The 13,581-nt window shown below is 35.1% G+C and overlaps 2 protein-coding genes across 2 annotated transcripts; both read left to right on the top strand.

Annotated features, from left to right (window-relative positions):
* Positions 1-2,507: 2,507 nt before the first annotated feature.
* On the top strand, positions 2,508-5,547 carry LOC109192949 (mitogen-activated protein kinase 3-like). Its single transcript, XM_019343670.1, has 6 exons — positions 2,508-2,873; positions 2,973-3,102; positions 3,351-3,488; positions 3,582-3,914; positions 4,279-4,462; positions 5,001-5,547. The coding sequence occupies exons 1-6, from the start codon at positions 2,704-2,706 to the stop codon at positions 5,183-5,185; spliced, it is 1,140 nt and encodes a 379-aa protein (XP_019199215.1). The 5' UTR covers positions 2,508-2,703; the 3' UTR covers positions 5,186-5,547.
* Positions 5,548-7,193: 1,646 nt separating this feature from the next.
* On the top strand, positions 7,194-11,288 carry LOC109192946 (protein NRT1/ PTR FAMILY 2.6-like). Its single transcript, XM_019343667.1, has 3 exons — positions 7,194-7,526; positions 7,919-8,136; positions 9,892-11,288. Exons 1-3 carry the CDS (start codon positions 7,424-7,426, stop codon positions 11,242-11,244), a joined length of 1,674 nt encoding a protein of 557 aa, XP_019199212.1. The 5' UTR covers positions 7,194-7,423; the 3' UTR covers positions 11,245-11,288.
* The last annotated feature ends 2,293 nt before the right edge of the window (positions 11,289-13,581 follow it).

Below are 13,581 nucleotides of genomic sequence, written 5' to 3'. Positions count from 1 at the left end.
AAATATTATGAACATAATACAAATTGAATATATTTAACATGTACATGTAGTGTAATGTTATGAATAAATGTAGCATTTTGAAAAGAATAATACTACAAATTATATTTGATAAAATAAATATGCAAAAATTTAAACAATTATTGATTAAGATATAAAAATAATAAAAAATCTCATTCAACCAATTTTATCCCAAAATTTTCTGTTGAAAATTGGGTTAGTTAAGCTCCAGATAGGTTCACAAAAACGCTTTTGTTGCGTACAGCATACTTATTTGGACTTGGAAAAGCCCTAGATTATGAACGTCGGTTTGATTATTTTTATTTTTAATTAATTTCCAATACCATTTTCAAACTTGCTTTGGAAATTAATGGTTTTTCACTTTTGACTCAGCTCACGGGTCAGCCATCATCTTCCCAGCTCATCATAACTATAAAGAGGAAAACTTTTTTTAATCACCATTATAATATTATTATGATTATGATTATAATAATTACAAATAAACAAATATTTTTAATATATAATTAATAAGTATATTTAGGAATGATAACAGAGCGGAGTATGGATAGGCCTCCATGCTCGTGACCCCACCTTGCTATCTATTCTCGTTGAGGAATAATAATTTTTTTTGTTTTCATCACGCTTTCACAAAAGATTTTTTAAAGATGGGGAGCCCTCGCCATCTTGAAAAAATAAATAAATAAATATGAGGAGCTCCCACTCCTAACGAATTCTATAGTCAAATTAGTAATTCAATACATTTTTGTTGAAAAATGGATACATTCTCTTCCAAGTATTGAATTGGTGCACTGTGAGTGTTAAAAGAAAGAATAAAATATTCAAACATGATAAATGAATAAACCTATATAATTTTCAAACATCTGTTAAAAAAAACAAAAAAAAAAAAAAAAAAGAGTGAAATATTCTATCGCGTTGATCCATTCCAATTTCCAAGGATTGGTTTTCAACTACTCCGTATTTGACATGTCTAGACTTCCCTAACATCAATTTTGATGATTCTTTTTTTTTGGTAGAGGTCAATTTTGATGATTATACTTATATTTTATATTTTCGTAAAAAATAAGGTGAATATATAATATGGTATCACAATATGGTACCATCGAAATTCTTTACGTGAAGCGATTTCACTTTGGATAAATTTTAAATGAGTTAATTTCATTTTTGTCATAATTTATAGGTAATAGTTTACTTATAGTTCATTTTTCTCAAAACATTCTTATTTAGTCATAGTATTATTGTGGCATGACCATTTTTGGTCCTCCTTCAAAAAAATTATTGAAATTTCGTTAAATACAATGATATTTCGATTTTTTATATATATATATACAAAGTAGGTGGTCCGCTATACTTTTTATGTGTTTTTTTAAACAAAATTGAAGACTGAAATGCTATTGTATTTGACGAAATTTAAATTATTTTGTTGATGAAAGACAAAAAACAGTCACGCCACAATAATACTATAATCAAAAGTGAATATTTTAAGAAAAAAGTATGATTAAAAGTGAATTTTTACCTATAAATCTAGGACAAAAAATATAATTAACTCAATTTTAAGTATAATATTTTTTAGTGAAAAATAATTTACTTTTTTTTTCTCTATGCATGTGTAGGAGTTGTACACTTTGAGAATACAATAACATTTTTATTAAAATATTAGTACTCCACCCTCGTGTGAGTCGTGTCTGTCCTAGCGCGCTGCCGGCTGCGGGCAATTATGATACTTCACCAACCTGGACTCACCATTCACCAATTAATGTACTTTATAGTTTATACATCACACACATTCAACATTTAATTGCTTATTATAGTCTATCACCAATCCAAAAAAAAAATAACTTTAGATTATAATAATTTTAGCCTCAGTTTTCAAATTAAACTTCTTAAAACTCGAGTTGACAAATTCTCTCAATATTTTTTGAAAACATTAGATAAACTTGTCCTTCTATATAGTTCTTTCCTATTGCACACTAGATTTTCAGATGAGAGCATAAAGGACATATATGTATTCACATTGATATCCTAATTTCACCACAAAAATTAGTTTAAGAGTTGACGATCAAGTGAATATTTACCCTGACTTAATATCACATCTTACTTTTAAATAAGGAGTCTATGCTAGATTGTATTAAATGTTAAAAAAAATGTCACGTTTTCTTTTTAAAGACACTTTTTAGTCTTAAAATATAAGAAAATAACATTGATACATTTTTTTATACACCTCTAGAAGACTAGGACATTGGTTAACTTGCTTCCAACGTCATAGTAGAAGTTTAAAACTTGTTACGAATAATATAGGCTTGAGTATAAATTAAGTTCTTTGTACACAAAATTATATAATTTGATGTTAAATTTTCGAAACTAGATTGAATCAATTTAATTCATATAAGCATTTTTTTTTTCTTTGAGTGTTGATTGAGAATTGGGAGGGGCAAATTTGCAGTCAATCGGAGAACGCTCGGCCCGCGTAGTCGTTGGCGCGTTTTCTTTCATCCATCTTTGCCAGGAAACTCGCTCCACGCCATTAAACAGTCAAGCTCCAACCCCCAACCATGTCCAAAAAGTCCACTCACCTCAGTCTTTATCATCATCGTCATCATCGTAATCTTCTTCTTCTTTATATATACCAACTACTTGCAGAGAGAGAGGGAAGCAAAAGGAATATATAATTAATTAAAGAGAAATTAGATGGCTGATGTCAACATGGGCGCCGGCGGGGAGTTCCCGGAGTTCCCCGCAGTCTCCACCCACGGAGGCCGCTACATACAGTACAACATATTTGGAAACCTCTTCGAGATCACCACCAAGTATCGCTCTCCGATTATGCCCATCGGTCGCGGCGCCTACGGAATCGTCTGGTATATATTTATTTAGCTCTACTTGTTCTTCCTATTATTTCATCGCCGCCTTAAAATTGTGCGAATTTGATGTTTATGGTGTGGTATATGTATTTGAAGCTCGGTTTTTAACGCGGAGACGGAGGAGATGGTTGCGATCAAGAAGATTACCAGTGCTTTCGACAATTACATGGACGCCAAGCGGACTCTCCGTGAAATTAAGCTCCTCCGCCATTTGGATCACGAAAATGTCAGTTTCTGCTTTGAATTTTTCACTTTTTTCCTTTCTGGATATTTCTGTGTTTGGTAATTTCTTACTTTTTCTACTTAATATATCACAACAATTCTAGATTCCAAATGCTAATTTGCTGTTCTATGAGTAGTTAAAAAGTGATTAAATCAAGTCAGGCATAACAAGAGTCTCTGGTTTTTGTTATCTATGATTGCCTGGAATAAGAATTTCTGCTTTGTTGGACTAAAGCAAAGATTGCTATACAGGTTACAGTTCTAAGAGATGTGATTCCTCCACCTGTAAGAAGGGAATTCTCCGATGTGTACATTGCCACGGAGCTCATGGACACTGATCTTAACCAAATAATACGCTCCAATCAAAATTTTTCAGAGGAGCATTGTCAGGTATTAATCCCTTCCCTCTTCTTTTTCTTCGGTGATTGTTGTGCTATGATATGAGCCAGAATTGAGAATTTGTTTCTGTTATTGTGCCTGCAGTACTTCTTGTATCAGATCCTTCGTGGACTAAAATACATTCATTCTGCCAATGTAATTCATCGGGACTTGAAGCCGAGCAACCTGTTGCTAAATGCAAACTGCGATCTTAAAATTTGTGACTTTGGTCTTGCTCGCCCAAACATAGAGAATGAGTTCATGACAGAGTATGTAGTGACCAGATGGTACAGGGCGCCCGAGCTTTTGTTGAATTCTTCTGATTACACTGGTGCCATAGATGTGTGGTCTGTAGGTTGCATCTATATGGAGCTTATGAACAGAAAACCATTGTTTCCTGGAAAAGATCATGTGCATCAGATGCGATTATTAACTGAGGTAAGACTGGATTCCAAAGATAGAAATAGTATCGTAACGTCTCATTCCTTCATGTTTTTATGACATTTGTGATTTTCAATTTTTGATTTCATTTAGCATGATAGAGACTTGCAGTTTTCCTATCTTGGAAATGTTTTTATGCCTAGACATTACAGAATATATACCTTATTGCTTACTTTCTTTTATTGGACCTGTCCAAGCATCATTGATTTTATGAAATTTCAAGATATTTCTTATTATTATCGGTGTGAGATTCTTTAAAACATCTACCTTTCCACTACATACATGGTCGCCCACCTCTTTTAATTGATAAAGTTGATAGCTATACTAAATGTTCATTGGTATCTGCCTTTTTACTTGTCAGCTTCTTGGCACACCAACTGAATCTGATCTTGGATGTGTTCGTAATGATGATGCGAAGAGGTATATTAGGCAACTTCCACAACATCCACGTCAAGAGTTAACAAAAGTGTTTCCTCACGTGCATCCTTTAGCCATTGATCTTGTGGACAAAATGTTGACATTTGATCCCTCCAAAAGAATTACAGGTATTTTTAATCTTGATTTATCTGGTTTAATGTTCATGTCAGAAACTTGAAATTGGATTACAATGGATTCAATGATCCCCTGTGTCACTAGTAAAAAAATGGAGTATTAAAGATATTGTGGTAAGATGAATTCAATTAATGCGATAACTTGGTACTTGCTAGGATTCATTGAACATCCTTAATTCATGTATCTTTTATCTTGTATTTATATTTAACTGAATATGGAGTAAGAAACATTTACTCGATTTGAACAAACTGAAAATTTCCATCAGTTTCAAGTTTCTTAGCTAGTGCCCTTGAGGGCGTTGTATCTGGCTATAGATCAGCATTAATAGTTAGATCAAACTGCAGCAGTTCATTAAACTCCGAACGTTATATATTGTAGAACTAGGATTCTTCAATTTGCTGCACTAAAATTGTCTACCCTCAAGGCCTCAAGTGATTAACATTTCTATGTATGAAAGCTCAAGAACTATCATTGCTCCAGTATTTTAAAGCTCACTTTTTTTTTTTTTTTTTCCTTTGTTTTCCTGTGCAGTTGAAGAGGCATTAGCTCATCCTTACCTTGCTAAATTGCACGACGAAGCTGATGAACCAGTCTGCTCGGTCCCGTTCTCCTTTGATTTTGAGCTACAAGCACTGAGCGAAGAGCAAATAAAAGACATGATTTATCAGGAGGCATTGGCAATGAATCCAGAATACGCAAATGCAGGAAACCTATAAATATCCTCCTGGATTTTCATACAATTATCTATGGATTCATCGCTTTCACAACCCCTTTTTCTTGGACAAGGCCGACGGATTTTTTGTCTTGTAAGGTCAGTCCCCTATCAACTGTATTCTTAAAGCATAGCAGTCTTCTGTGTTCACAACACAGCTTATAGACATGTGTTCTTGCTTCTTTTTTTTTTTTTTTTCCTGTGCAATATTTGTAATATGTTATCAGATGTAAAATTATCAATTTGTTTTTCTTTCCATGTAATACGAGGTTGTATAACTTGTATTTGTGCATTAGATAGCAATGTATGAAACTGAGACAACATTTGTCATAGGTTATCAATAATGCCAAGTTTTTCACATTGTATTCACCCTTTGTTAAGAGTCCCACATTGATAACATAAGAGATAATATATCAGTTTATAATGATTATGGGTTAACTAGCTAATTGGTTGGATTCACTTTTTTAGTGTGGTTTGGTCCATGTACATTATAGCTCAATTGCAGGCTTACGATCCTATTGTTATTAGAAAACTATATCCTATTATTTTTATGGCCATCCCAAGTAGTTGAAATTTGAAAAGTGAAGAATTTGAGGGTAGTCTCATTGATGTTAAATTTGTATACGCAACACAATTTCTCCAAATTACATTAATGTGACTCATAAAAGTTTATAGATTGACATTGCAGTTACATACTTACATTAGCAACACTTCCATTTCATGTTAAGTGGGGAGCCTAATTCTATAATACTCCGTATAATATTAGGCAGTTTATTATATGAGAAAGGATATTTTGTCTCATATTAGGTAGCTTACCAAATGTAAAAATGAAACTTTAATTGAGTTTTGGTTGGTGGTTGTTTTTATATATATAATAATAATAATAATGGCTAGTTCAGTTTATTCTTTTGTGAATATGGAACAATCGCTTCAAGTGGATATAACTCTCACATAGAGAGTGTACCACTATAAATATTGTGTCATTGTGACTCTAGCTAGAAAGACTACAATGAGGTAAATCAAATTTTAAAAATCAATAGACAATTCCCTTTATGAAAAATTAAACTTGGAATCTTGAGGTTATCAAAATAATTTTTTGACTAACTTAGTTGAGGTTATGCCCAATGTTTGGATCAAAAGAAAGTAAATAAACTTAAATAAACCAATAAACAATTCTCATGAACTTAAAATTATATAATTACCAAGCGAAATGTGTAACCAGCTTGGCAAGTTCCCTCCCGTTGCATTATATTGCTTTCTACTATCCTAACATTTCAAACAATTGGGTTAACTACTTAAGTCTACGGAATTGGCAAAGAAAACAATGGTTCTGTTCGGTAAAATAGTTAGCTTATAGATTAATTTTGATTTATTTGACACACTATTAATTTTTGACTTGGTTTAAAAATCAATATAAGTGTTTGGTTAAATAACTTTTTGTACTCCAAAATGCTAAAATTCAAAAAGTTATTAAAAACAATTTTTCCAATTAGCTTTTTGAGAATAAAGAAATTATATCAAATAATTATCAGCTAATTTACCAACCACCTTTTTACAATCAACTAATATTATCGACTAGTTATATCGTCTAATTAACCCAATTAGCTAATAGCTAACCGTCATTTACCAATGTTTTAATGGGTCAGTCTCACATATCTTAGCATGCTCTGCACTTCGGTTCTTGGTATTACCCAAATAGCTACACACAAAATTAAAATTTACTACACAACATTTCATTTGTTATTATTATTATTTTCTAATTGACTACTAATAATCTACATACTAATCTTAATCTGAATTACATATTTATTACAGAGTATTATTATTGTCGTCGTTGGTTGTTGTTAAGTCAAAGTAATGTGTACGTATACATACAGCAGGTCCACTTGTAAGAGAAAAGCTGATTGATGGGTAAGAGAGAAAAGGAAAAGTAAAAGTAAAAGTAAGAAAAGGAAAAGTAAAATAGCCAAATAGGCATGCACACATTAATTAATATCAGTGTCCAACATATAAATATATACATACAATACAAAAAACAAGAGAATTAGCAGACAGTAATTGCGGCGAGCTAGCAGCGACGGGATAGGATCGGAAGTGGTATCACCCTTCCCATTCCCATTCCCATCGCCATTTTAACCGCCTCAAGATCGGAAGGCTTCACTCTTCAATCCCAATATTTCTATCCAATCCCCATTAATTCCAGCCTGCCTGCCTGCATATCATTCACTAAAGATTGATCAGAATGAGCGATAAAGTGGAGGAGTTGTGTGACGACAGGGAAGTCGCCTTGTCCCCCACTGCTGAAAACCACAAAGGCGGATGGATCACCTTTCCCTTCATATTAGGTACGTATGTTTTAGATTTTTTTTGGGTCACCAGAAAACACACGACCACTGTCCGAGGGTACCCTAACCAGCAAATGACCATACCTAAGTTGCCCGTCGAGAGATAAATCAACTTAGGTCACTGCTGAAAATTATGAAATTTCTGACCACTGAAAATGATCTTAAATCACCTTTGTTGTTATTTCCGATCACATTTTACTTTCAACTTGATATAAGATTACTTTTAGGTGGTCGAAAATTTCATAATTTCCAGTGGGTTACTCACCGCTAGCTCTCACTGGACTGGGAGTTGAATGGTTACCGAGCTAACAATTCGACTGGGGTTGCCCTAATTTGTTATTTGATGCATGGTTTATTATTTAATGGTTGGTATGATTGTAATGTATGTGCAGTAAGCACAGGAGGGCTGATGTTAGGAGGCGCAGGGTGGATGACCAACCTGATGGTGTTCTTAATCAACACATACCACGTCCAGAAAATTGATGCGGTTCAGATCTCAACTCTCATCCATGCCTTTTTCAACCTCTTTCCTGTCTTTGCTGCAATCATCGCTGACTCTTTCTTGAGCTCTTTTACTGTCATCTGGATCTTTGGTTTTACCTCTTTACTGGTATGTAATATATCTTATTCTTCCCTTAACGTTTACCTACTATACTTTCCGGGAGTCCCCAGATAAATTAAACGAGCTCAAACCAAAAAGACTAATTTTACCTATTGGCCCATAACAATCCTCTAACCATAGGATTAAACGCTTATCCCCTCTGGCCAACAATTCCCCCACCCAGCTAGCCGGAATTCGAATCCCTGACCTAAGTTTAGGCCTTTGCCCAACAATCCCCCAATCACCCTTTTCCCAACAAACAGCCTAACTCACTTTAGTGGATTGCACCAACTTCTCTTAAAATGTTAAATTCCCAACTCTAAAGGCCCCACACCCTGACCCAGTGGCGGACCTAGAAAATTATCTAAGTGGGGGCGAATATTAAATGACGTTAGAAATGTCAATGACAAAATATTAAACAACCATAATAAGGTTAAAATACAAAATACATTATAAATTACAATATATTTATAAGAAAATATGAAACATAATCAATTAGATAAAAGAATTTGAATAACAATATATTCATAAATACTTTTAAATTTTAATTTCGTTTAGTTAGATCGATTTTTCTAAATTAATGCGAATACAATAAAGTATATTATAAACTTGTATACTATATTAATTAAATGATTTATAAAAACTAGACTAAAAGAGCATTTAATTTGTTACTTAAATGATTCATAAAAAGTAGACTAAAAATATTTAATTTATCTTGTGAAGAAATGAAAGAGAGAAGATAATTAAAAGTGTTGCTAATGAAATTTGAACCCATGACATAAGCTTTGTAATAAAATTTAGAGTTCAACCAATTAAACTACTCAAACTATTAATATTTTTAACATAAATATAGATTTTATATAATATTTTATGCTATATATACACATACATATATAAAGGGGTGGGGTGGGGTGGGGGAGTGGGGGCAGCTGCCCCATTGCCCCCACACTGGGTCCGCCCATGATCGACCGAACATTTAGAATGATGTAAATCACGGTGACCCAAATGTCGAATCCTCAACCCCAAGGGCCCGCTAAGCATTTGGGGGAGAATTAAATTATGGTGACTCAACGACCGGACAAGCATGGTCAAATGGAGTTAATTCCAGCAATGGTCCTCCGACTATCTTGATTTTCCAACTTTAGTCCTCGACTTTTAATTTAGACACTTTACGTCCTTTGACTTTTAATTTCTTTCCAATTGAGGTCCTTTCGTCAAATTAAGGTAAATTGGACTTTAAATGAAAGAGTAAAGTAGTCATTTTATCTACCTAATGTATAATTCTTCGTATTTCCCCCTTGTATGCGCAACTTCAGACATCAGATTCACTTAATTGCTTAATCCCTAAATCCACTCGAAGAACAAAATTCAATTAGGGATTAAGCAATTAAGTGAATCTAATGTCCGAAGTCGCGTATACAAGGAAGAAATATGAAGAATTATACATTAGACAGATGAAATGACTACTTTACCCTTTCATTTAAAGTCCACTTTATCGTAATTTGACGAAATGACCTCAATTGGAAAGAAATTGAAAGTCAAGGGACGTAAAGTGTCCAAATTAAAAGTCGAGAACTAATTTTGGAAAATCAATATAGTCAGAGGACCATTGCTGGAATTAACTCTGGTCAAATGTCAGTACAAGTAAAAGATGTGTCCACTTTGGGCATAATTCTTACAGCATAACTTGCTGAAATTTGAACATTGATTTCTCATTAATATATAAAGTGATGATCTCAGACTTAGATTGATATATATATGCAGGGCACAATTGTTTTAACCTTATCTACCATAATAAGTGCGTTGAAACCTCCAGAATGCCCTGAAGATAGCTCATCGTGCACCCCAAATAAGCTTCAATTTGCAGTGCTATATGCAGCTCTATCTCTAGGAACCGTAGGGCTGGGCGGCCTCCGCTCTTCGATCTCCACCATGGGAGCCAACCAGTTCCGCAAGAAGAAACACCAGGGCATTTTCTTCAACTGGTACTTCATTACATCGTACATGTCTTTCGTGATTGCCCAGACAGTTTTCGTCTACATTGAGGATAATGTCAGCTTCAAATGCGGCTTCATTATCTGTGTCGTCGCCAATTCCATCGGCCTCATCGCTTTCTTGTCCGGCACCCGCTTCTACTCTTGTGGCAACCCAAAGGGGAGCCCTTTCACCGGCTTGGCTCGCGTTCTCGTCGCCAGCGTTCATAAAAGAAACCTCAAAATCTCCGACCACGAAACTGATGGTGGTCGGTATTTCGTCGGAGATAATGAAGAAGAACACCGTGGTCCTCCTTCCTCGGCCTTCAAGTTCTTGAACCGTGCGGCGGTGAAAATGGACGGAGATGTTGACGCCGATGGATTGATAGAAAAGCCGTGGAGGATTTGCACGGTTCAACAAGTGGAAGATTTGAAATCGCTGATCAAAATGATCCCAGTTTGGACCACCGGGATTATCTTGCTCGTTCCAATCGGAGCGCTACTTAATCTCACCGTCGTCCAAGCCCTGACTATGGACCGTCACCTCGGAAAAAAGTTCCAAATCCCGCCGGGTTCCATGACCGTCGTCGTTTTATTCTCCTGCACCGTCTTCATCGCCGTGATCGACAGATTAGTGTATCCGGCGTGGAAAAAACTCGCCGGAAAACGCCCAACCGCGCTGCAGAAAATCGGGGTCGGCCACGTCATCACCCTGGTCGGCATGGCGGTGTCCGCCGTGGTGGAGTACAAGAGACGAATCGCCGCCGCCAACTCGGAGCCTATCTCCGTACTCTGGCTCATCCCGCCGCTCTTATTCATCGGCGTCGGAGAGGCGTTCCATTACCCGGTGACGGCTCAGTTTTACTACCAAGAATTTCCGGCGAACCTGAAGAACATGGCCACCGCCTTGAGCGCTGTGCTCATCGCCATTGCGCTGTACGTGGCGTCCCTCATAATTGAGCTTATTCGGAACGTGACATCATGGTTGCCCAATAATGACATCGACAAAGGGAGGTTAGATTATGTGTATTGGGTTTTGTTTGCCTTAGGATTACTCAATTATGGTTATTTTTTGGCTTGTGCCAACTATTATAAGTATCAAAATTGTGAAAAGCCCAAAAATGATGATGACAAATTACACTAGACTGATAGATATAATGTGTGTTCCCATTTCCTGAATGTAAAACACACAAGTTTTTGCAATATATATATTTTTTCTTCCCTTTATATATATATATATATATATATATATATATATATATATATATATATATATATATATATATATATATTTTAAGAAGATGATGTGTGTGTCAAGTTTCATGCTTTATCCATTCCAAGGTTGAAAAAATGCCTCTCCGGTGCCTTTTTTTTTTTTTTTCTTTTTTTTTAAATTTAATTAAAAAAATTAGTTAAACTCCCGCCTAGTCCATAGCGACCTACTCGGCGCCTAGGCCACCTAGAACAACGATTCTGCCAAATTTCTAGGCGACCATCCGCCGCCGATTAATCAGTGCTTAGACGCGATTTTTGCAACCTTGATTCATCATTTTTAAAATCCATTTATAATATAATAGGTGTAAATGTTACAAATTATTACAAATCCCACCGGGGAGTGTGACGGGCCAAAGTCACATCAATTTTCGAGTAATTAATTCCAACCCTTGCAATATTTATAATCCCTTTATAAAGGAAAATATTACATGTACTTTCATTTTTTTACTCTCAATTTTTATTTATACAGTTATACACACAAAATCTTGATGTATACACTTGTATTGAGACTCACATGAAAAAAGTAGCATATCAGTACCCGCCACATCAAGGAGTATGATTTGAGAATCTATGTAGTAGAACTCCTTTTAAAAATTTAAAAACTCACATCAATTTTATCGATTTTACCATGTTAATAATTGGTAATGATAAATTAGGTTTGACCCAACTAGCTAGTTGAAAAGTGAAAAGTGAAATTGTAAAATAACAAGGATAAAAGTGGAAAAAAAATCAAAAGCTCATAACTTATGAAAGTATCCTTAAATGTTACAGAGCACATATAGAGAGGAAAGCATAAAGATCTCCTAGATATTAAGTTAGCCACATGATGAGGCTAACTTATTAACGTAAAGCTATAACAATAATAACTCAAACAATAATAATATTAGTAATACCCCCCTCAAGCGCAAGGTTGGTACAGAACCACATTGAGCTTGTCCCGCAGTGCGGTAAACTTCGGCCCTGGGAGCGATTTGGTGAAGATATTTGCAATCTGGTCCTTAGTGGATACAAAATTGACAACAAACTCTCTGGATGCTACATTGTCACGAACAAAGTGAAAATCAATCTCAACGTGCTTCGTCTGTGCATGAAAAACCGGATTGGCGCAGAGATATGTGGCGCCAAGATTATCACACCATGAAGTCGCCGGTTCACCTGTGTGGAGCCCTAACTCGCGTAGTAACGAGACAACCCATGTGACCTCAGCGGAGACATCAGCCAGGGCTTTATACTCTGCTTCAGTTGATGATTGCCACAATGCGCTGTTTTCTGGATAGCCATGAAATTAGATTCAAACCCAAGTACACCGCGAACCCACTGGTGCTCTTCCTGTCTAGAGGGCAACCCGCCCAACCTGTAGCCAAGAGTGCCTTTGATGTAACGCAGGACCCGTTTAAGCATACCCCAATGATCAGTAGTCGGAGAATGCATGAACTGACATAGGCGGTTGACGTAAAACCCACTTGTTGGACACATCAAAGCAAAATAACAAGTGAACCGTGGTTGGTTTGACAACTAGACTGAAGATGTCAAAGAATCTTCACCAGCTACCTGATTGAATCCTTTGGCAACCAATCAGGCTCTGATACCAGATGAGAGATGGGAAAACTAATCTGTTACGGAGTACAAGATAGAGAGGAAAATATAAAGATCTCCTAGATATTAGGTTAGCCAGATGAGACTAACTTATTAACGTAAAGCTATAACAATAATAATAATAATAATAATAATAATAATAATAATAATAATAATAATAATAATAATAATAATAATAACTCAAACAATAATAATATCACTAATTTTAACATGAATATTATAGACATTTCAATTTTTCACAATAAAGTGACAATTTTGGTCACTCTTTTCTTCAAATGGTAGTTTTACAGTTTTGATTAGTTTAGAATTGCAAATTAAAATTTTGTCTTTATATTAATTAACATCATTCACATGCTAACTATTATGTAGTGTGATGACATATCTATTATCATTGCAAATTAATAGTCACATGATAGAAATATAGAACAGATAGATACAACCTTATAAAGGGTCGGAATTGAAGAGGCATGAAAACCATAACCTAGCAACTTAGTTGAATGATTATATATATTCAAAAATAAGTTAAAGTTAGGTTCTTGAGTCGAGCAACAGTGAGGGGCAATGGAGATATTGCAGCAGATGGGTGAAACAAGATTCTATGGAGATTATA

This window comes from Ipomoea nil, unplaced genomic scaffold, assembly GCF_001879475.1.
Source record: "Ipomoea nil cultivar Tokyo-kokei standard unplaced genomic scaffold, Asagao_1.1 scaffold1834, whole genome shotgun sequence".
NCBI classification, from domain to species: Eukaryota; Viridiplantae; Streptophyta; class Magnoliopsida; order Solanales; family Convolvulaceae; genus Ipomoea; species Ipomoea nil.
The sequence above is the reverse complement of the archived record's forward strand: the minus strand, read 5'-3'. Positions and strand labels throughout refer to the sequence as shown.

Bases quoted from the DNA above. Each gene is read 5' to 3' on its own strand.
- LOC109192949 (XM_019343670.1), top strand. From the start codon at position 2,704: ATGGCTGATGTCAACATGGGCGCCGGCGGGGAGTTCCCGGAGTTCCCC. The intron at 3,103-3,350 runs GTCAGTTTCTGC...ATTGCTATACAG, and splicing joins GCCATTTGGATCACGAAAAT to GTTACAGTTCTAAGAGATGT. The intron at 4,463-5,000 runs GTATTTTTAATC...TTTCCTGTGCAG, and splicing joins TCCCTCCAAAAGAATTACAG to TTGAAGAGGCATTAGCTCAT.
- LOC109192946 (XM_019343667.1), top strand. From the start codon at position 7,424: ATGAGCGATAAAGTGGAGGAGTTGTGTGACGACAGGGAAGTCGCCTTG. The intron at 7,527-7,918 runs GTACGTATGTTT...ATGTATGTGCAG, and splicing joins CACCTTTCCCTTCATATTAG to TAAGCACAGGAGGGCTGATG. The intron at 8,137-9,891 runs GTATGTAATATA...ATATATATGCAG, and splicing joins TTGGTTTTACCTCTTTACTG to GGCACAATTGTTTTAACCTT.